The sequence below is a fragment of the Aquarana catesbeiana genome, linkage group LG05 (assembly GCF_042186555.1).
Source record: "Aquarana catesbeiana isolate 2022-GZ linkage group LG05, ASM4218655v1, whole genome shotgun sequence".
Lineage (NCBI taxonomy): Eukaryota > Metazoa > Chordata > Amphibia > Anura > Ranidae > Aquarana > Aquarana catesbeiana.
Genome location: NC_133328.1, coordinates 581,916,885 through 581,941,546, shown reverse-complemented (window position 1 = coordinate 581,941,546; position 24,662 = coordinate 581,916,885). Strand labels below are relative to the sequence as shown.

Here is a 24,662-nt window from a genome sequence, read left to right as displayed (position 1 = left end):
TCTTTCCTTAGTTTCCTCTTTTCTTTGCGATTTTCTGGATGTCATATGAAACCAGTAGACACCAAATCTAATTCCTTGGGCTTGAAGTCACTGGGAATGCCTCTCCAGGAAACCAGTACAATGCTATTGCACAACTAGTTTGCTTGATCTTACTGTAGTTTACGCACTATATGGTAGCTGACCATGGCTGCAGATTTGTAGGCTTTAATCAGTACCCAAGTGTATTCATGCATGTACTCTATGATGGATTGCTATTGGATTCTTGCAAGATATCCAGTTTTTTTTGTATTGAAAAAACTAAAATTCAATAAAAATTATCAATTACAAAAAAAAAAAAAAAAGAAAAAAATGCAGCATGCTACAGCACCCCTACATGCTTGTGTAGAGGGGTGATGTTTTGGGGTGTCAGTAGTAGACATGGACTGTCAATCATGCCTGTGGGCAGGTAACAATATGATGTGGTGCCGACTGAACCCACCCCTCCTTGAACTATGAGGAAACAAGATCAGTAGCCATGTTACATGGGGACAGCATCAGTGGCTGGTTGAGCAAAGCAGAAATGGCTCAGCTTAGGCTTAACAGGTTTGAAGCACAGCATCGCTGGAAAAGCTGCACATTTTAACAAAACAAACTTACTGGGCAAAAGGTAAAGCTGTGAGTTTAATTTTAGTTCTCCCGCAACTTGTAGTTTGGCTTTGACAGATATGACTAGCAGTAGGGCTGTGTAAAAGGAACAGAAGCTACCTTAAAAAGCAAAACAAAAAAAAAAAAAAAACACGTTGATCTTTTGGCTGTGGGTGTAGATTGTCATGCAATCCTTTCAAAAGCAGCATGGTCATGGGATTCTTCTGCTGTGTATGGATGTCTATTTTAAACAAAGATCACCAAATGGCTTGGAAACAAAGTACATGATTAATTCTCTGTACATCACTTTCATTTGTGTACTTCTGCATAGATGATTAGGAAAATCTATTGGTAGAGTCCTTCCTGAGGAATTTCTTCCTCTCCAATAGTAAAATCAGACATCATCTAGTTCAGTCTGACACTATGGAGTATTATTGGCCTGCAAATAATTTGTTCAACCCCTCCATTAAAAAGCGCACACACACACAGCTTAATCAACAGCCACTATTTGAAACGGATGTAGAAATAAAGCCATAGGTTCTACACAAAAGTTTATTGCAATCATGTTACGATCAGTCTGGAGGACAAATAAGGAAAAATAAAAATATGATGCAATTTACATTTATTAAACTACTGGTCGAAGCACAAATTTACACAATCTACACACACTAGACATATCTAAGTTACACACTGCTCTTTCAAAGACATGTTATACTGGAGGAGACAATAAATTTACAAGACTAACAGGAATCCTTAGTATAAAAACTGTGTACTTATGTAAACTCTTACAAGGAACCCAGGTAATGGCTTCCATCTCAACTAAGTCATCCATTTTGTTGCATATTGGACTTGAAACTGCAGGGGATGGAGAAAGCTGGCACACAGAAAATGCAGACATATCTAATTCTCGCCCCAGTGATTTTACTTCTAGCTGCTTTTGCCTGGTCCCGTTTTATTTCTACAAGCTGAACTTCAAGTTTTGAAATGAGGTGAACACCGGTTCTTCCAGTCTGGAATGTTGACCAGGCAAGCTGAAGACTTGTACCTGTAGAGATTTTATTTGAGCGCAGTCTTATGACTAAGCTGCTGTGGAGAAACTGTCATCACCAAACTAAAAACAAGGCACACAGAGGCTTCTCATCAACGTGTCCGAAGTGAGCCCAGCATCTTGAATCTCATACCTGCGGGAGACCAAAAGTTAAAAAATAACTATTAAAACTTTGATTCTGATTGTTACTATTGAGATTTGTGAGTATGGATATGCAGCTATAATCAGACCAAGACAGTCAAAAGCACAGTTTCAAAGGCAGGGTGACAAGTTTGTTCCCCTCAAAAACTGGTTTTGATTCCCAAGTATTTGGAAATGCAAAACCTATTCAAGGGTCAAATTCTGAAATGATTTGTGTGATGGGGCTTGCATACTCATGGTAAAATGAGAATTTGGTCTGAAGTGAACACCTACTTGGAACCACCACTGATCTGTTTGCTTACTTTTTTTAATCCAGTCTGGTCACGTGATGCAGCAGCTCTGACTTCCCTGTGTCAGTCAGCAGCAGCTGCATGGGAGAAGATGGGGGCGTTAACAATGGATCAGCCGTGGGAGCATATGAATGACATCAGCGGCTAGTGGATCACGTGACCGGACTGAAGCTAGGTGCACAGGTATTTTTTTTTTTTTTTTTTTTTTTACACACACAGCATTACAGGATAGGTGGGGGAGTTATTTAAAAATAGTTATAATTAGCCTTTACTAACACAAAGGTAAATACATTTTTAGGGTAAACAGGCTATTTTGTGATATTGTCTGAAAAAATTAACTTTATGCAATAAAAGCAACAAAAATTAAAAAGCACTTTGTCCCGGCGTTCATTTTCAGAAAATTCACGGACCGAATTGGTTGTGAACCAAAGCAAATTTTCACATAGGGTTCAATGTAAATCAGGTTAATCCATTCTGAACGATTTTGTTTATACATTGTATATAAAATTAAGAAGTGTAAGTACAAAAAAGGATTTTAAACATGTCACATACAGTCTTTTGCATTAAGCTGATCATTCACCTGTACATTAAAAACAAAAAAAAAACTATAGCTCCTCTTTAATCTTTGTTTGAAACAATCCCAAACCCCAATTTAAATGACTAATCTAGGGGCCAGAAAACAGCACTGTGCATCCAGGAAAAGATCATCTGAGCGCATGATAATGTTGCAGAATGTATATGAACTGCTTTCCCATGTGTCCCAAATCAAGTGAGCCCACCCTCATGGTAGTCAGGGGGCAGAAACCCCTATCTGAGTGGACTGGCTCGCCCAAGACTCATCTTGCACTGATCTTCTCAATATGAAGCGGAGTTCGAACCGAAGCAAATTTTTGTGAACTCTTCTATTCATGAACCGAGTTGTTCGTGAACAGACGCGTTTGTGAACCGAGGTATCACTATATATTTTATTCTTAGCCCTGCTCAAAAGGATACTAAAACCGATTCTGCTACAAAGCATTACAAAATTATTTACAAATAAAAACTTTTAATTTTGCATTTAAAAATGAACATTTTTTAAAAATCAATGGTTAAAAAAAAAAAAAAAAAAAATGGGAAAATGGTTGGAGAGAAGGAATAAAAGGTTTATTACCAGTCACTGAATGACATGAAGTTATACAGGGACGGCCGTTCAAAATCTGCAAATGCAGACTGTTCGCTCACAGTACCGGAGCCCATGTTATCAAACACAAGCCAGTCTCCAACATTCAGTTCTGGCAGAAGACAGTGGTCCACAATTATATCCAACTCGTCATAAGATGGACCCAGGAGGGTGCTAGCAAAAAGTGGCTCATCTTCGTTGTATTTCTGGAAAAAAAAAAAAAAAGTAATTAAAGTCACTTTTACATAACAGGATGATGCTATTAAAAAACCGAGACTGGACAGATCAGGAGGCTTCACAGGCATTAGCAAGGCAAGCATTTAAGAATCGAGAACGGTTTAAAAAGCAGATTATTAATTTTTTTTAAACCAGCATCAGGGATGGTACTCGGATGAGTGTCCTGTGTGCTGCTCTCTTCCTGAAAAGCTCCGCCATCAAAATTGCAGACTACGCACCCCCCCCCCCATTCAGGAGAGCTGTACCATCATTTCCCCAATAAAAAGCACTATGAATAGAGGCAAACTTTGTCCGCCGAAGTGCAGGGGTGAATGGATTCTGCTCTCACTGCCAAATCACAAGATAGGGGCTGGGAGATTACATAGTTTCACTTAAAGTACATTTGGCTTAGTGAAGGAAGGCTGCCATTTTGGATCACTCTTCCTGAAAAAGCTAGTTGCTTACTTTAAAATGATTTTGTGGCTTCAATGCTTTTTGAATCAGTGACCTGGAGGAGATGAGGAATGCAGACTTTTCAATCTACATTCTCTTGTTTCATGTCTGACTTGAAAGTACCGAAGCCAGAAACAACCAGGCAACCAGCATTTTCAGAAAGCAAGCTTGGTAGTCCCATAGTTCTAGCAGGTGTGCTTTAATCTGCAGTAAAAAAGTAATCGTTCTTGTCAACAGGTCATATGTGCATTTTCACCTGTATTTTGCAGGTTGCTTGGCATTCAGATTTACACTTGCACCCAATAACCCCATTTAAAAATCCAATACTGGAGCAAAAATGTGATTTAAAGGTTTGAAACCTTGTAAAGGCTTGCTGCAAAAAAATTCCAGATTCTTATTTACAAACCAAAGACTTAGTGAGGCAGGCCCTACACTGCTGCTTACCTTGTGCACCACCGGAGCAGTATTCAAGCTCTCTGATAATTTACGTGAAAAAGAACCATAAACTCCATCATTCAAGCAATAAATAAAAGCTGGCTTGGTACTGGTGTACTTTCCTGAAAGAAAAAAAAAAAAAAAAAAAAAAAAAAGAAAATCGAAATTTATTCATGTTCAAAAGTGTTCAGAGAATTAAGCGTTTTAGGCTCGGTTCACACATATGCGATGCGAGAACCCATGCAATTCCAGTGCGGGTTCCCGCATTGCATGTCACCCGCCGGCAGTTCACATTCACGTGTGAACCACTGCAGCTGTCAATAGAAGCTTAATGACACCCGCAGGTCGGTTTGCATATATGCGATCCGATTCCAGTGCAGACCAAAAAAAGTCCTGCACCATTTTGGTCCAAATGCGATTTCAGCCATATATTTTGTATGGCTGAAATTTGGATCACACAGGCATTGCATGTGATCTGCACAGCAATCCGGTGGGAATCACATGCGATGCCCATTATCGCACTAGTGTGAACCCAGCCTTAAACTTATTGAAGTAGGCTTTTCAACGACTTGCATCTTATCACCCCTCCCAAACCTCACCAACCCCTAGATGGCAGTAAAAACAGAAGTAGTAATAAACGATCACACTTATTGCTACAGTAGGAAAGCTTGCTGATCAAACAAAAGCGCTATTTTCCTTCCCAGACCCCCACGCATCTTGAAGTCAGAGCAATGGCCGACCCCAGCTGAGAAGATACTTGAATGCAGGTGGTGTGCTCTGCAAGGCAGAACAGGCATTCAACTACCATCAGCTGGTATAATAGTGTGTTTCTAGCACACTAAACCCTGGGAACACCACTGGAGATGCCCTTGTTTGGGCATGACAGCCTCCATAGCTTAATGGATTTTCGTTTCACTGTAAGCTGATAGACAGGAAATGGGAAACCATTACCACCTGTGGACTACAGCACACATACGCCAAGCTAAAGATGTCTGCACTCCAGGAGTTATTCAGGTGGCATGCAGCAGCCATTTAGGGAGTATCACAAGACGTGACCCTGCACAGAGCAGGAGTGGGTAATCCTAGAGTTATCCTTTAGGGAACAGGTTTCTAACTTTCACATGAAAGGCTGTGTGAAGTCAGAGAAACGGTTTTTGTATCTTCATAGGCGCTGCTGGGAAATCCATTCACAGATGCTTTTACCTGCATGTTCATAAAGCCACTTGATACCAGAGGCATTCTGCTGGGAAGCTTGTCAAAAGACAGGGATTTTGTAACAGCCAACAATCTTGACTATTTACAATTAAAGCTGAACTTCAGCTTTTGTTAGACTTTACATAGTTCATTTGGGTCAAGCTGGCCCAAACACTATGTCCCTCACTAATATGTGAGGCTGAATGTGCGCTATAAGTTGTATGTAGCTGAGGCTACACACAGCATACCACACTGTGTTCCGGGTTTGAGCCGAGGCCTTCCTGTCTCATACCCAGAACACAATACAGTCTGAGAGGTGCTCAGCCATTCATAGAAAGCTTCCTCAGATTGAGAGGCAGGCTAATGTCACATCCCCTGACTCAGAGGAAGCTTTGCATGCATTGCTAGGATTTAAACAAACTGTTGTAGATGTCTACTTTTTTTATTCTGAAAAAGCAGTTGTCTGTGTCCATGTGCATAATGAATGTGAATGACACCAATACAGTGATCAGTGCTATAAAAATGCACTGATCACTGTATAAATGGCACTGGCAGGGAAGGGGTTAACACTAAGGGTGATCAAAGGGTTAATTGTTTCCTAGGGAGGTGCTTTCTCTCAGGGGGACGGACTGACTGGGAGTAGAGAGAGATCGCTGTTCCTGATCACTAGGAACAGCTGATCTCTTCCCCCTCCCCTGTCAGAATGGGGATCCACTTTGTTTACATAGGCAGAACCCCGTTCTGCCTCTGAGGAGCGATCGCAGGTGGCTGGCAGACATCGCGGCCGCCGGGCACGTGCATCGGCTCCCAAACCATGGTGTGCGACCTGTTCTATTACACGAAATTACGTACAGTACATAGGTGGTGGGTGGTCTTAAAGTGGTTAAACTGGCTCCTAGATTCAAAGCAAATTTGTCAAGCCCTGAGGTAGGTCAAATGAACACAGCACTTCCAGCCGTTTTCTAAGCAGAGAAGCAGCATATTATTAGCAGCATAATATTAAGAGACTTGCAATAGAAAAGCAAGAATATTTTGTGCTCTATACAGATTTGCCAGTACTAGGTTTGTCAATGAAGTACAGTAGGAGAATAAACTGCAAGTTCCTGATGTGATCAAGGTATTAAGCGCTACAAAATTTGTAGTGCTATACACAATGTAAAAATTACTTATATATTATTGGATAGCCCTTCTATACGGAATTATATATTACAGATTAATGGAGGAACGTCAACTTTCTGGCAGCCCCTAGTGATTTATTCAGATCACTATGCGAGGGAAAACCAGCAGCAAATTGAAGGAAGAAGACAAGCATTAACTTGGACTACCAACACAATGTTAAGGCAGAACTAAAGGGATCCCAACACTCACCTTTCCTCCAACGGTCCAGTCCCATGCCAGCATCTTCTGTGTGCCGGTTCTCTGACATCTTCATTGACCAGCGCAGGAGGGCATCACTCCAGCACACAGGAATCAGGCTGGCAGATGTATTCGTAGCTCAGTTTAAATTGGGACTTTGCAGATCTTCTAGCCCATGGATCAGCAACCTGTATATCGCGGCCAGGTGACTGGTAGATTGCAGTCTGGGCTTGCTGACCCGACACCCCAGAGCATCAGAGTGCAATTCAGAGGGACTACTTGTAAAATTGGAGCTGTAGTAGGGAGCAAGAGCTGCATAAGCTGATGCCTCCTCTGGAGTGCTGGCTCCTACCCATGCCGAGTGATAAACTGCACTCCACCTCTTATCCCGTCTAGCGGTCTCCAGAGTGGTGCCAGCAGCAAGAAATAAGATCTTCAGGTCAGTGTGAAGCAATACACTGGGCATAATAGTATAGGGATACTTTCACACCGATTGTGCTGCGGTTTACCCACACCACGGGTGCAGTGCAGTGTACCTGCAGTTTGCCTTCTCTTAGCCATAGACTTCTATTACAAAGATATGCTGGTAGGTTAATTGGATCCTGTCTAAATTGTCCCTAGTATGTATGAATGTGAGTTAGGGACCTTAGATTGTAAGCTCCTTGAGAGTAGGGACTGATGTGAATGTACAATGTATATGTAAAGCGCTGCGTAAATTGACGACGCTATATAAGTAACTGAAATAAATAAAATAAATATTATATCCTGTGGGTTTGGTGCACTTTCTGAAAGCAGTTTTTGTACGCTTTTAGAAAGTGCATCACACCTGCAGGATATAATAGAGGTCTACAGCAAACCCAGGAAAGTTGCAGATGCACTACGCTGCATCCGCAAGGTTTTAACACCCCCTCACTTTGTGTGAACGAGCCGCTACGGAATGCAACTAAGGACTCATTCACAAGTGCAGCGGGCACTGCTGCTTTTCTGAAAAGCGATGCAATATGTTGCCTTCTCACCATCTGATTTAGACCATGATTGCCATGCAATGCACGAGATTTTGACATGGTAGTACAGCAATTAGGTTTAAATCGGGAGTGAGGAGGCAACACTGCCTGGTGATCTTTGACTTCTTCCATGTTGTTCGGGTAGATCTCCACCTCTAAGGTTGCCTACCCCTGTTCTAGCCTGTGCAGTGACATTTTGTGCCCTTCCTTGGAAGCACTGCTCCTGGTCTGAGTGGTGCTAACATTTGTGTGCCACTCAGTACAGGAGTACTGTGAGCCCAGGCTGTGCACACCCAGGGGAGTATGTCTGACAATCTGGGCTTAAAAGGAATATGACTGTACTACTGGGGGAAAGGTAACCCAAAAGGTTAAATTATTGGAAGTGCCACCTAACTAGTTTTGTGCTATACATAAGCACTTTCATTGTAGTGACAAGGTCTTGGTTAATGCAGTAGATGGTCACAGGTGAGATCACTTACCTCCAGAAAGATGCTGCTCATGCTCTACTTTCTTTGCAATGATGTTTACAGCCAGGGTAAATGCAGATGACACATAATAGTTTCCAGGTTCTGCAATAACTCCGATCTCAGATTCCTCAGGAAAGTATGCACTCAGCAGAGGACTGACAGCATGATAAAGCTGCAAGACAAGATGTTTCCAGACACTTAGATCATACTAGAATACACCCAAACCTCAAAACATATGGAAGCTCAATTTCTACATCTTACACAACTCACCTCTTCCAACTGAAACTCATTCCCTGAAAAGCCTCCAATGTTGAGTAAATTCATTTTAAAGCCAAATTCAGCCTATAAAACAAACAGCCTTTAATTTTCACTGCCATTTGTAAAGTTTACACTTCTAGGCTCTATAACTTCAACATTATCAAATGCTACAGTTAAAAAGCCAATTAGATTCTGAACATAAGCCCAATCAAAAATAGTTCACCCCAAGATGCAGCGTAGAAAACAGGATCCAATGTTGGCATAAGATGTATTCTACTACAGACGTGGTTGGTGTAAAAGAGAACCTGTCAATTCCCAGTAACCTACACAAACAGCACAGTGGTTCCTGAATGCAGATCTCTTCATGCCCCAACATTGCCCATGAGTGGGCAGCATGCCAGGTTAACTGTATAAAAAGGGCGATGCGCACATCTGCCCCAAAATGCTTCAAATGCTGTTAAACTGAATGCAGTTAAGTCCACGGCTAACAACCACATCAGCACAAGGCTGATTCTTGCTTAAAGTGGTTGTAAACCACAGACATATGAGCAAAGCATATCACTCTATAGTGTTTGCTTGTCTCAATCCAGAGTACTAAGTGTCATTTCTGTTGGCTGCCTCGTTTCTCTGCTATCTGCACGAGTCACTTCTGAGAAGTTTTCCTGACAAGAGAAATATGGTGACAGGGGAGGGAGCTCCAGCAGATTGACAGCCTAAACTCTGTTTTTGTGTGAAGGGGGTGTGTCCCTTCCCTCCAAATCAGCTCTCAGAGCTCTCCTCACTGATGCAAATTCAGCTCTTCGCCCCCTGCTTTTCAGAGCTGAGGGTTCATGTGTAAATTCTGCATTTAGAATTGATGTAGGGCAAAGACAGCTGCAGATAAACAGGCACAATTGATGTAGGAGGATTTGTTTCATCTGTCACCAGAGGCCAGTCACATCACCAGGTATATGGAAGGGTTCACCACTAACTAGTTTTAATAGTGCTGGTCTCCAGTGAAGAGGGATCTTGCATTGGATATGCAAATCCAGACTGCCAGACTCTGGGGTAGCCATATATGGCACAAAAATGGGGCAATTTCCTGCCAACTCTGCCAAAATTTGAGCCGTCAGCAGCACCCGGCTCTAAAATTAACAGTCAGCAAAGGACTATATCCTTTCAGATGCAGCCACTATTTGGGTATTCAGGTAGCTGTGGCTGTTAAAAAAAAAAAAAAAAAAAAAAAAAAAAAGGAGTATGGCGATTTCTCCACGCATGCTTCGTGTGGATGGAGAATCTAGTGATGGGGCTGAATGAGCGAAATCTAACCATTTATGGCTTTTAACTTTCCCTGAATCCCAAGAAAATCACTTACTGCCATATCAAAGACACAGCGAGCATCAGATAAAGCATGAGTGTATGCTTGGGGGTCTCTGGTGGAGCTTGAAATATGGAACCTGTGGGTGATAATATTGCTATTTAGAGAAAGTATTAACTTACATTATGCAATAAAATTGCAGCAAGCCAATATCAGTATGACATTAACCACAATGCATGGGACTTCATGGGCACCTTTCAATTAAATGTTACCACTACGTACAAATTACCTTTGATGATTGATTTTCCAAATTCAAGTCTCACACGCATTTTATAAATTTCTTAGCTGTGCATTTCATCTCAGCTTAAAGTGGCTGTAAATGTTCAAAGTTTTTTTTTTTTTTTACCTTCATGCATTCTATGCATGAAGTAAAAAAACTTTCAGTGTTGAGAAGCCCCTCTAATACTTACATGAGCCCCATCGCAATCCAGCTAAGTGCACGAGAGCCAAGGCTCACTGTGGACTCTCCCTTCTCATTGGCTGAGACAGCCGCAGAAACCACTGGCTCCCGCTATCACAGCCATTGAGATAGGAGGCGGGGCAGCTGTGTGTGAAGACAAACGCAAAGCAGCGGCTCGGGAGTGAGCCTGCTTGGGTGCCCCCAGAGCAAGTTGCTTGCTGTGGGGGGCATTCGGGAGGAAGGAAGGGGGTCAGGAGAACTGGCGGGGACCTGAAAAGAGGAGGATCGGGGTTGCTCTATGCAAAACCACTGCACAGAGTAGGTAGGTAATTTTTTTCTTAAATGCCTTTAATAATCACCTTCACATAGTAAGTTGTAAAAGTAATGTCTAGTAACTGGACACAATTTCAGTCACACATTGCTCAGCTAACCAAGCTTGGAAAGCACAGCAATTTACACACCACCTAGGAGGTAAAGATTTACAGAATCATAAATACCCCCTCCTCCACAAGAAATCACAGCTTTAAAGCAAAATATGTTGGGGGGGAAAAAATGAAATATATTCCGCTTCCTCATGCAGTGCCTAGGCAAATGCAGAATATCCCAAATTCTGCGAGAAGTTGATTCCTGTATCATGCTGGAGTGTCTTCCAAGATGGGATATAATCAGAATTCCCCAGGATCTTGCTGGAAGAAGTGTGACATCACCCCCAGCATTCCGGAATGTGGGAGTAAGCAGAGTATATTTGCCTTTTTTTATGGGGAGGGGCCCTGATGCACTAAGGGAACATTGCATGTCCGTGCAAGGTCTGCTTTTAGCAGTGGACACTGAAAAGGGCAACACAAGGTGCTCAACATGAAGCAGACTATTTCATTTAAAAGACAAATGAACCAACAAGTTAAGATTTAAAGTTTGTTTAAAACACACTCCACAGGTGCCAGCACAATGGGAAAGATTTAAATAGTCACATGAGATGCTCTACTTACGTCACACCAATGACTTGCACACCGCACTCCTTAGCACATTCCAGGAGGTGTCTGCAGTTCTTCAGTGTGCTGCCAAACACCATGTTCATTTCTCCCTCATCCGTGCTGCCTTCTGTTGCAATATGAAGCAATAGCCTAAGAGAAGGGGAAGATGATTGGGGCACAGGTTGGTTTACATCAGCACATGTTGTTTTGTAGAAGTATGTTGCCACAGCTTGAGTGCCATCCTTGGAAGAGTCAAGAACTTAGTGAGAAACATTCCTGTATAGAAAGAAAACTAGCAATTAGGTCCCAAAACTGGGAGCTGCGATTGGGACATAGCGGAATTACAGCGAGCCATAATTAGTTCTAGAATTTACCACAGGTGGTTGCTGTAAATAAAATGTCAGCAATGAAGTTAGTCCCACTTTCTTCTACAAATCCTGAAAAAAAATAAATCTATCTCCAGGGCTAGTGGGATACAAGGCAAAAAAGCTAAAGTTGAGGAAAAAAAAATTTCTAAACCCTCCAAAAGAGAACCGCGGGTTCACCCACCCCATGAGTGCTACATTTGGCACTTTTTAACAGGTACCTTCTCCCACTTGCAGGCAAGATTGCCATCGGCCATCTACATTTCCTTCCCCTGCTGCCAGGCCAGTAAGCGCTTCCAAGTCCTCACTCCTAAGTTCCCGTACTGGCAATGGTGTTGACGACGGCAGCACCCGACAGCTGATGGAAGCACTGGCTGGGGTGCCAACATCGCTGGATTCCAGTACAGGCAAGTGTCCTAACATTAAAAGTCAGCAGCTACAGCCAGCGTAGCAGCTGACTTATCCACTTGACACAGGGCAAGCCTGCAGCCTATTGCTTACATTCTGCTAGTTTTCAGAAGAAAAGACTGCTGCAGAGAGATAGAAAGAGCAAGTGTGAATTTCCACTCTTCATTAACAGTTTTAGCCGTGCTTAACACCAGTGCAATTACCCGCAATAGAAGCAGTCAAACCGCCGAAACTCAGAAAAAGTTTCCTGCTCTATTTCATTTGCAACTTGCATTATCTGTGTAAATGAAATCAGCAAGCCACATATGAAATCGCATGTTCAAATTCACGTTGAAGTGGACGAGGGCTTAGACCTCATGCATGCTTTCTCCATCTTTCCTAGACAACCTTTTCCCGGCACAGTTTTAGCAAAAAAAAAAATATGATTCTATACGCATCAAGCAATTAGACATTAATTTCATTGGCCAGAATAAAACGTGCTGGTAGTGGGTTCTTTTCTGCCTTAACTCCTATGTGTGCATGGACACATAGGCTAACATTCAGGTGTATTTAGAGGCAGAAATAAAAAGCCAGAAGCCCCTAAGAGTAGCATTAAAAATGTCCAGTGTGTATGAGGCCTAAAGCCAAATACATATGGAACAGATTTACTTTTCCAAGCACTTGTGATGTTCAGCTACAAATTCCTGAAGGTCCATTCACACCAACTGCTGCTTTACAACACAGTGGTTGGTGGGTACTGCAGTGCAGGTGGTGCTGATGCACCAATTCCAGGGCATCGCACTGTATTTTTCAAAGAAATTGTCAGATAGCAACACTTCTTACAGTTTTATCAGCCAACGTACGGTGATTGCGCTGTATTGGGGGGGGACAAAGTACCTCACGCAGTACTTTTCTCAGCGCAAACCTCCGCAATGCAGTGGTGTGAACTGGCCACCATTTTGCCTTGTGATGGGGTAGGACAGCGCTGGAATAGCTGTTCCACTGCACAACCAGGTCAAAAAACCTCAATTTAAACTTGGACAGGGACCGATCCCAGCCGGTTGACTGGATAACAGGAAAAGCTTAAACATTCTGTAAGCAGGTGATGTCAACTTGACTGTATAGTCAATAAAGTTTAGGGTGAGGTAAATATGAAAGGATAAATACCATTCATACATTTAATACAATAACTATAAGAGAGGAGGAACTTTCATGTTTTAAAAAGCAAAGTTTGCTGATTACAAACTCAGCCACTCAATCCCCTCTTACTGGGACACTTGATGTAAGGTTTCATTTCAAGCAAACTGCCCCAGAGCAAGCAGCTCTGAGCTGTCTCCAGCTAACCCTCGGTGCTCTGGAAATCGTCATGTAAGAAAAAACTTAAATTGGCCCTCACCATTTAGTTTCCTCTTAAAGGAGGAACAAGCAGCTAAGTTTATAAGGTGGGCTAGCAACAAACTTCCTCAGGCATCTACGTGGGAGAGGTAAAAATGAAGTACAGCTCTTATAGGGCTTACCAAAAGCTTACTGAGGGCTCTTGGAAAAGCACCTGGACATTGGAAACAAAACCATATAGGTTTCTATTCACTTTTGTCTTTGTGCCCAGAGGTCAGCTGTAAAGACAATATACAAGTTTTTGGCCTGTTGGCTTTAACCACTTCAGCATCGGAAGATTTGACTGCTCAATGACCAGGCCATTTTTTGCGATACGGCACCGTGTCGCTTTAACTGACAATTGCGCAGTTGTGTGATGCTGTACCCAAACAAAATTAACGTCCTTTTTTCCCCCACAAATAGAGCTTTGTTTTGGTGGCATTTGATCATCTCTGCTTTTTTTTGCGCTATAAACAAAAGAGCAACAATTTTGAAAACACAATATCTTACTTTTTGCTAGAATATATATCCCAAATTTAAACTAAAACTAAATTTTTTTTCTTCATTTTATGCAGATATGTATTCTACATATTTTTGGTAAAACAAAAAAACAAAAAAAAAACAAAAAAAATCAATAAGCGTATATTGATTGGTTTGTGCAAAAGTTATAGCGTCTACAAAATAGGGAATAGATTTATGGCATTTATTTTTTTTTTTTTACTAGTAATGGCGGTGATCTGCGATTTTTTATTGGGACTGCAATATTGCGGCGGACAAATTGGACACTTGACACATTTTTGGGACCTTTGACAATTATACAGCGATCAGTGCTATAAAAATGCACCGATTACTGTATAAATGCCATTGGCAGGGTAGGGGTTAACATTAAGGGGGCAATCAAGGGGTTAACTGTGTTCCCTAGTGTGTGTTCTAACTGTAGTGGGGATGGGACCGATTGGGGAAGGAGACAGAGAGAGAGATCGATGTTCATACTTGGTATGAACACATGATCTGTCCTCCTCTCCTGAAAGAACCCGGGATCGGTGTGTGTTTACACACACCGCTCCAGGTTCCCGCTCTGTCACGAACGATCGCGGGTGCCCGGCGGTCATCGCGCCCGCCGGGCACTCACATCCGCTCCAGCGTGGCGCCCCCTGGTGGTCAAAAAGCGAACCGACGTACAGTTACGACGTTTCACCCAGGGGAGCCAACCTGCCGCAGTACAAATGCGGCGGCTGGTCGGAAAGGGGTTAAACTAGTGGCACACATTTCAGTCAAATGAGTACAAAGGGGACATTCTCGTCACACTACATAGAGCCATTCTGTTGAATGAATAGGGGAAACAGGTGCAACCATAAATAGCAAAATACTCTAGCACATCATGCATTGTTTAATTTCCAGATGACTTCAGACTATCCCTACAGCATGAATACCAGAAAAGGAAAAGGAAACAGATGTGTAATGAGTGACAGCAAACCTACTGAACCAAGTCATGTTTGTGTACTGAATTACACCTAGATGACTTGTATCCCCACAACCAAGACTTATTCAGAAAATGATCAGATAGACATTTCATGAGTAGTACACTTACTTGGCATTAGGATGATTCCGTGCAATTTTCTTCATTTCCGATTCATTATCACAAGTCATAATGTTTACTCCCAGTTTGGCTGCATGCTTGATCTGGGAGACCTGCTTGCATGGACTAGTATAAATTACATTCTCCATAGAGATGCCCAAGTCATACACTGTTGTCATTTCATTCTGCAAAGAAAATCAGTTTTTAACCTTATGCAAGCAACAAATTACCAAAGCAATACTAAAGTCTTTTTGCTAAAATCATGTTGTACTTACCTACTTTGCAATGGTTCTGCACAGAGCAGCCCAGATCCCTTGCCTGCGCTCCTGGCCCCTTCCTCCTGTTGAATGCCCCCCACAGCAAGCAGCTTGCTATGGGGGCATCCAAGTCAAGCCACAGCTCCGTGACCATTCAGACAGAGCCGCAGCCTGGCCCCGCCCCCCCCTCAATGGCTCACTGACATTGACTGCAGCTGAAATTATTAGTGCTCGCTGCTGCCTCAGCCAATGAGGGAGAGTCCCAGACAGCAGTGTCTCTCATGGAACATCGCTGGATTAAGATGGGGCTTAAGTATAAGGGGTGCTTCTGCACACAGAATGTTTTATCTTAATGCATAGATTGCATTAAGATAAAAAACATTCTGCCTTTACAACCCCTATTAGATGAATAGTTCAGCTCTAACTGATCACCTAAATCTATGCAATTTCAGAAAATCTGGAAGCACCATATGAGGGGAATATACCAAGGCTGGAGCAGCTGTGTATGGCAACCAATCAGCTTTTATTTTCAAAGCCTAAAGTGACACTAAACCAAATCTTTATTTTCCAAAAATAATCCATCCACATCCCCATCCCCATACTTCATGGCCCTGCACCAATAGCTTTTTTGTTTTTTTCCATAGGTTCTTACTGTATAGCAAACACCCTGGTTTTCCCCCAGGTTGTAGTCCCTTAAGCTGGCCACAGACTGTTCAAATCTTGGCTGGTTCAGCAGGACATGGCTGAGATTCAAACCATGTATGGGCAGGCTAAATGTACCCAAGTTGATCAACTTGAGTACAATCAGCCTGCCAGATTTTACATGCGATTATTGCTAGCGGCAGTTATTAGCCGCTAGCAATAAGCACTGTTCTGCTGGCGGGGACAGCTTCCCCTGCCAGGAAAATAGCTCTGCAGGAAGGAGTAACTCATCGACACTGACTGTTGGGGGAAATCAAGCAATTTTCTTTCCTGCAACCTGTGGTTGCAGGGAAAAAAAAAACAAATTGCTCTATCTATGGCCAGCTTTACAATACTTAAACACAGTCCTCTTAGTTAGACAAAGCCAGAATGTACTCACTTTGTTGGCACATACAAATCCCACGCCCAGGGCGGAGAGTATCTCTAGCACAGCTGGAGAGGAGTTGCACTTTAGTGTATAAAATGGTTTGATGTGTCCCATGGTATTTTGCCATTCGATGTGCTTTTTGACAATTTTCCCAAGGTCAGCAACAAAAAATGCATTCTTTCCCATCTGTTAGAGAGAAAAATATTGCATTAGAAAAACGAGTGATGGTTCTTGGTACAAAAAGGCAACGCCAGGGTAGCTACACAAGCAGTACTCCATTTCTACCTAGATGTACAGTGTGATCCAAGGTCAGACTAAATCATTTACAATCAAGGAAGCTCCTTGGTAACCACAATCACTGAAAACTGACCAAGTAAGTATTCTGCAACTCAGTCTGGACCTTAAGAATGTTAAACAACTCCAATGGAGCTTAGTGGAAAGTATTTGTGGACCTACAAATGTGAATATTTGCTGCTGTATAGGGAACAAGTAATATTGATCACTAAACAACTTGAAAAATCTTTCAATGATTTCCTGAAGCTACATCTTCTACCAAAGATGTTTATACTAAAGATCTTTGTTTCTTCTCCCTGCTCCCTCTGTATGTACAGAGCCCTGGGATTGTCACAGGGCTCTGGGCTGTGATTGTACAAAGCCGATTACAGTCACAGCAGGTGTCGGGGGAGAGACAGGCAGTGACGTACCAGTACCAGACAACCAGTACATTGCGGGCAGGCTGTCAGGAAGTAGTTAAGGAGACTGTCAGCATAGGAAACCTACTGCTTGTGATTTTACTACTGGCAGGCAGCAAGGTACTATGATATGTAGTCCTCAGAAATTGCAAGTAGAGGCAAACCAAATATGCAGGATGCAATTTGCCAAAATGGACAGTTCAAAAAAAAAAAAAAACAAAAACAAAAAAAAAAAATTATATATATATATATATATATATATATATATATATATATATATATATATATACATATATATATACATATACACATATATATATATATATATACATATATATATACATATACACATATATATATATATACATATATATATATATATATATATATATATATATATATATATATATACACATATATATACACACACACATACATACACACACGACAAAAATAATTTCAGAGCCTTTTCCACCTTTAATGTGACCTAGCTGTACAACTCAATTGAAAAACAAACTGAAATTTTTTTTGGGGGGTAAAAATAAAAACTAAAATAATGTGCTTTCATGAGTGTGAATATAACTGGGGATGTAGCTGTGTTCGGAATTAAGCAATCACATTCAAACTCATGTTAAATAGGAGTCAGTACACACCTGCCATCATTTAAAATGTCTGATTAACACAAAAATAAAGTTCAGCTGTTCTAGTAGGTCTTTCCTGACATTTTTAGTCGCATCCTACAGCAAAAGCCATGGTCAGCAGAGAGCTTCCAAAGCATCAGAGGGATCTCATTGTTAAAAGGTATCAGTCAGAAGGGTACAAAAGAATTCCCAAGGCATTAAATATACCATGGAACACAGTGAAGATAGTCAAGTGGAGAAAATATGGCACAACAGTGACATTACCAAGAACTGAACTTCCCTCCAAAATTGAAGACAAAAAAAAAACTGGGTCAGGGAGGCTGCCAAGATGCCTACAGCAACATTAAAGGAGCTGCAGGAATATCTGGCAAGTACTGGCTGTGTGGTACATGTGACAACAATCTCCTGTATTCTTCATGTCTGGGCTATGTGGTAGAGTGGCAAGACGGAAGCTTTTTCTTATGAAGAAAAACATCCAAACCTGGCTAAATTTTGCAAAAACACATCTTAAGTCTCCCAAAAGCATGTGGGAAAATGCGTTCTGGTCTGATAAAACCAAGGTTGTACTTTTTGGCCATAATTCCAAAAGATAGGTTTGGCGCAAAAACACTGCACATCACCAAAAGAACACCATACCCACAGTGAAGCATGGTGGTGGCAGCATCATGCTTTGGGGCCATTTTTCTTCAGCTGGGACAGGGGCCTTAGTCAAGGTAGAGGGAATTATGAACAGTTCCAAATACCAGTCAATATTGGCACAAAACCTTCAGCCTTCTGCTAGAAAGTAGAACATGAAGAGGAACTTCATCTTTCACAGCATGACAACAACCCAAAGCATACATCCAAATCAAAGGAATGGCTTCACCAGAAGATTAAAGTTTTGGAATGGCCCAGCCAGATCCCAGACCTGAATCCGACTGAAAATTTGTGGGGTGATCTGAAGAGGGCTGTACACAGGAGATGCCCTCACAATCTGACAGATCTGGAGTGTTTTTGCAAAGAGTGGGCAAATATTGCCAAGCAATAATGTGCCATTCTGATACTCATACCCAAAAGGACTAAATACTTTGTAATAAAAGCAGAAGGTGCTTCAACAAAGTATTAGTTTAAAGGGGTTGCAAACTTTTTTAAAACATACACATACTTATCTCCACTGTGCAGTTCGTTTTGCACAGAGTGGCCCCAATCATCTTCGCGGCTCTTCCCTGCATCTGTAAACCCCCTAGGAAAAGCACTCTCCCTGGGGGTTACTGTGCGGGCACTCTCCTGAGTCCAGCATTTGTGTCCATAGACACAGAATGCCGGACTCGGCTCAGCATCATTGGATTTGATTGACAGCAGCGGGAGCCAATGGCTGCGCTGCTATCAGTCTAACCAATCAAGAGCCGAGAACCCCAGGCAGAGGAGATAAAGCGCGTCTCCGCCGAGGGAGCAAACTGGCTCAGGTGAGTAAAAAATGGGGGGCTGCTCAGTGTCAAGTTTTTTTCACCTTTATGCATAGGAAGGGTTTACAACCCCTTTAAGGCAACCATATTTTCGTTTTTTTATTTTTACTTCCCTCCACCTAAAAGATTTCAGTTTGTTGTTCATATATACACACACATACATATAATATATATAGCAAGAAAAGCTCAAGACAAATGCACCCCTTTAAATTCTATGCATGTCTTTACACTGGTCCATTGTGGTGTTAAAAATCTTGCTTGTTACAATTTTTGTCAGTTGAAAAAACGACATCAAAAACGCACCTCCCTGTTGAAATGCATTGAAAACGCAGTGTTTTTTTTTTTTTAAATGTTTTTGATGCAGTTTTTGAGTCATATGATATATGAAAAAACACCATATGAGTGGCAAAACCATGTCAAAGGAAATGTAAAATCACGTGCCACCATCGGCAAAATGTCAACACCATTTTTGTCTGCTGAAATTTTGGTGCATCGCTAACGGCAAGTAAACAAAAGAATAGAAAAAATATCTTGCAGAGCATTGTGGAAGTTGTTGAAAGATGACCAGCACAGTAAACTGGCAGCAATCTCATCATGAAAGGAGATTTCAATTAAACATTGGGTTGGCAAAAACTATTGCTTGTATTATTCAATGCAGAGGCTTTAACAGTGTATGCCGTGACCATAGAACTCCTTTATGGAGTGACAAAATTTTAAGATTTTAATGTGACCAGGAAGTTAAAAAGTAAATAGCTCATCGTTGGGGATCTTAGGGACCAGCAAAGGAGAGACTCACCAGGGTATGCTCATAAATGTAATTACTAATGACATCTTTTGGAGTTGCTGTATCATCCAGTAGGCCAATGGAGTAATTTGCATCTTCGCTAAATCCTTTCATCTCAGCCGTATTCCGCAAAGCCGACAATCATAAACCAAGAAACGTCAAATAAAGGGTCTACAAGTATTTTCAAGTCCTAAATATGCAACAAACTAAAATAAAAAAAAACAATAAATCATAAATTATATACTTTCCCTCATAGTTATACAGAATTTTGATAGCACTAACAGTTTTTGCAAGCTCTTTACATGAGGGCAGACATTACAGTTACAATACAATACAGGAGGAATCAGAGGGCCCTGCTTGTTCAAGAGACAGATAAAGATATTCAGAAGCAACTAAATCAAATAAAAAAAAGGTATAAATGCAGAGCTGAATTAATGTAGGTCTTATCTACCTGAATTATGAAGAGCATTGTACAGGCAAAATGGAGAAATACAATTTTCAATGTTGAGTACTCATATTTAATGGGCACAACAGGTTCAAGTGGTACTTCTCATAAGTAGTGAGCAAGAACCATTCAAGTATTAGGAAATAAAACTGTACACACAGACTATAGTGTACTGTTAGAAGTGGGGCAAGGGGGTTGTGCAAAAAACTTGTAGGTAGCAACAGAGTATCAATCATGGCTAGAGGGGGTTTTAGAAACTCTGCAATCTAGGGAAGACAAGTCAAGGCTCTAGAATCAGTAAAAAGTGTTTTCAGGATTGTCTGGGGTATCAATTTGCCATCTTCTTACTTCTTACAGAATATGCAAATGTGAGATTTTCATGCAGTAGTTCATGTCTGCTCCATTCCACAAAAACTCTTCAGAAGCAAGATGGCAGAGGGAGAATACGTGACTGCACAGCAGCAGCACTGTGCAAAGGTATTTATTATTATATTCTCAAGAAAAACACTGCACTAAATATAAACTTAAAGCAGAGAATAAAAGTAATAGATGTCTCTTTACAAGCATTGGAGCAGCTGCAGAGAATATTATTATTTAAGGCAGGAGAGGGAAGGAATGGGGAGATCGGCTTCAGTTCATACACAGACTATGGAAATGATAGGAGCGAGGGGGGGGGGGGGGGGGGATGCAGAGACACGGAGATAGCAGGATGATGGCGGTAATCTGACCACACCATCATGGATCAGCAGCCATGATAGGTGTGGTCAGTACACAGTGGAAACACAGGAACAGGCAGGTTCAACCAGGTATTGTACAATATGGAAAAGGTCAACTGATACTGCAACTATATCTCTTGCCTTAAGGGGACAGGAGCTTTTTTTTTTTATAAGGGTTACAACCACTTTAAACATGAATTTGGCTTTGCAACGGCTGCAGAACTGACACAGCTAGTAAGTTCCATCACAAGTGTTTTTTTTACATATAGATAGTGGTGAGGGGTTAGATCCATTGTCAGGTTCTTACTGTTGGGAATTAAAAATATAAATCCAAAATGTAAAGTTGCCACCAGTACAGGATTAGAGAGCAAATTTCCAAATTGGAAGATTTTTTTTTTTCCCCTATGAGGGGACTTCCCTTACATTTGAAAGCTATCTACTCACTTCCTGTTGAATGTACTTCCTAATTTTAGATGTCTAATCACCATTACAAAATATAGCAATTGTGGTCCAGCATGGCACCTATAGACAATCACCGCAAAAATGCTATAGTCAGTCCATCAACCTCAAACAGCTTAAGGTAAATCTTGTCTAGGCATTAACGTTAACACAGCCAGTTCCCATATTTACATCCACCAGCTGAATATTGCTCACCATACCTGCAGTGTCAACCCTATGATTTGTACAGGGCCATCTATACACATCAATGGCCATTCACTGCAGTCACAGTAGCAGTAAGAAAGATTTTCACTTAAATGTTAATGACTGGAGCAAGCCGTGGCTGTCCTGCTCAGGTTAAAAGGATAAGTTTTTAATTGCTGCATTTTTTGCAAGTAAAAAATTAGCATTTTCTATTTTTGTAGGAGCCTGCAAAGCATTGCCCTAAAAACTTGTGGAACATGTAACTTGTTCCCAAAGGTGAATTTATCCTTTAAGTAACCAGCTGGAACTTAAGGAATGGAGTTAGTTTTGGTTAAGGGGCTAGGGAGGGTGGATGAAGTCTACAATTAACAAGGCACACATTCTTTAAAATCAACCAAAAATGACCTTAAGACAAACAGCAATGCCTCAAAATATTTGACACTGAATGACGCACTGAGTGTATATATTTTCTTCATGGAAGTGAGCCATTCTAATCTGGAAACCAAAAACAGGGGCTGGATGCTCTCCTTTATAAGGGAGGATCACATCTGAACTCAGAATGGCTATGGTAAAAATTTGGAGTCCTCAAAGGCCTTTTTTTTATCTATGGGGGTCACAAAATGTAAATCTGGCAAGTGAAGCAGTTTTATATGTTGATTCTGACTGTTGTAGAATTGCCTCCAAGGATCAAGAAGCACAGATGAGGTCTGACTTGCTGTATACTCGTTTTGGGTTATTTAAAATCAAAGGCAGACAGAATTTTCAGGTGGTCACACCACAGAGAAGCTTCGGTATTTAGTTCAGGTTTCCTTTAAGTGAACACAACCCTTCCTTTTAAGACAAGTCGCTGGTCAAAGCGGCTTTATATGACTGCCCATCTAAGTTCATCTGTACAATATTTTACCAGCTTTCTAATGGTCAATGAAATTGGCAGGCAGTCCACTAGTGCCGCCTTGACACAATAAGCTATTTTCTTGCATATCCCTTAATTGCTAGCTTTGGGGACATCGACACAAAGAAAAGTTTCAGTTGCCTGATGCTATCAAGTCCAAAAAGTCTGCACGTCTCCCCAACACAATGGGCGATAGGCACACCCAGGGTGTTCTATTTTAAACATGTCACAGCTTTCATTATTCCCAGTGGTCATGGAAAAGCATGCAGGACACATCAGCAATTAGGACAAGCACATGATTAACAATCAGACTATATTGTGACTAGGCTGTTTAAAAACTTGAACAATGTCTAAAGAAAGCCCCATACGTGCTTAAAACTGGAAAATGACCTAGTGAACCAAAATAGCATGTTTACATTTCTGCTATAAATAGCGGACTTCATCCAAAAACTCCATATAATGGAGCTATATCTGGCATTCACTGATGACAAATGTATAAACACCAGATTCTAGAAAGCGTATAAACTGTTTAGAATGACAAGCTATTCAGAGCTCCGGCACGGTGGCCGATGTCAGAAGCTTTACATGTTGGCAGCAATTTATATTAATGCTATTTTTAAAAACATTTAAAAAGGTGGTCAGTAAACATTTCCTGTATTCATTAGCATGACAGGTTTACGTTAAGATACACAGGCTATTAGGCCTCTTTTACATGGACAATCCTATGGTTCACCTTTTCCTATGGACCAGGTGTTCACCTAAAACCCAATCCACAGAAAACAGAATATGGGATCCCTTTTTCTCTCTAGGCAGTTTTTCTACATATCTAGCCCTGATGGTAGCTTATTCCATGGAGCCACTTGCTACATATGTTAGCAAACAATTGCTACAAATAGTCTTGGACAATTGAAGAAAAAAAAAAAAAAAAAAAAAACTTCATTGCTGGAGCTACAGACCCAAGAACCTTGCTTTTAATGCTCCGTTCACATCTTGGTGTTCCAAAGCGCCGTGATTCTGCCAGCAATTCAAAATAAAAAAAAAAAATCTCGGGACGCCCGTGTGATTCTCGTCACTTCCAATGGCACCTCTCACAATCTGAGATTTTTCCACGCACGATTGTTCGAGCAACAATCGTGGTAAACTCACACAAATGGAACAGCGGGACGCCTGTCGCCCAAAAGTAGTATAAGAGCTTCTTTTGAGCGACTGGCGTGCCGCGATTCTGTTTGGGCAATTTTACCATGATTGGCGCCCATCGAATCACGGCGCGATCGGGGTACCATTAGAAATTATGGCGATCGCACGGGCTTCCCGCGATTTCCTGCTATTTCCAATGGCGGCATTTCCACTCGCGATTTGAAACGTCAAGATATGAACAGGGCCTAAAGCAAAATCCCAAGTCATGTTCTCTACCATTTTATTTCTCAATTTACGGGGTTGTCCATATTTTAAAAATTGAGATGTAAATGCAAGAGAAACTACTTTTAAAATCGGTGTGACTCCGCCCGATTTAACCGCTTCCAATGCGGACAATAAGGTGCAACTTGCCATGCAAATTTGAAACTGTCAATACTGCACCAGTGTGACTGAGGGGGCTAACTCGGAAAGATAGATTAAATCATACACCAAACCTACTCCAAATTTTAAGTTGTTCTCTATAAGGGGACGGTCTTAGTAAGGCAAGTAATGTAAGAAAGCATATAAGAAAATCATTTCACTTTCAGGTGGAAGAAATATTTCTACAATGAAAATGGAAACTTACATGGACAAGTTAGGAGATGGAACCTCCTATCATCAGCTAGGATGCCAAGGTGGCTCTGCGTTGAAGTCGAACTGTTCTCTATAGAGCGCCTTTCCTAGCCCCGCTGGATAGTTGTATGCAGAAAATCCGCCCTAGAAAAAGAAAAACACTTTAATAGCTGGAAAATGGTTAAACTACTACAGAAAAAGCCAACAACCCAACATTTAACATTAAACTATTAAATTACTGCTATAACAGTT

General features: G+C 41.4%; 1 protein-coding gene across 2 annotated transcripts in view; it reads right to left on the bottom strand.

Annotated features, from left to right (window-relative positions):
• Positions 1-1,162: 1,162 nt before the first annotated feature.
• AZIN1 (antizyme inhibitor 1) overlaps positions 1,163-24,662 on the bottom strand; it is a 40,723-nt gene continuing 17,223 nt past the window's right edge. For both annotated transcript variants that reach the window (XM_073632066.1, XM_073632067.1), the window contains exons 2-12: positions 24,424-24,554; positions 19,979-20,172; positions 16,417-16,590; positions 15,091-15,263; positions 11,389-11,523; positions 10,000-10,081; positions 8,658-8,729; positions 8,400-8,559; positions 4,376-4,488; positions 3,254-3,468; positions 1,163-1,805 (exon numbers count right to left, since the gene is read on the bottom strand). In XM_073632066.1, the coding sequence (XP_073488167.1) occupies positions 1,736-1,805; positions 3,254-3,468; positions 4,376-4,488; positions 8,400-8,559; positions 8,658-8,729; positions 10,000-10,081; positions 11,389-11,523; positions 15,091-15,263; positions 16,417-16,590; positions 19,979-20,080 (1,296 nt within the window). In that variant the 5' untranslated portion in view covers positions 20,081-20,172; positions 24,424-24,554 and the 3' untranslated portion in view covers positions 1,163-1,735. The remainder of the gene's footprint in view (positions 1,806-3,253; positions 3,469-4,375; positions 4,489-8,399; positions 8,560-8,657; positions 8,730-9,999; positions 10,082-11,388; positions 11,524-15,090; positions 15,264-16,416; positions 16,591-19,978; positions 20,173-24,423; positions 24,555-24,662) is intronic.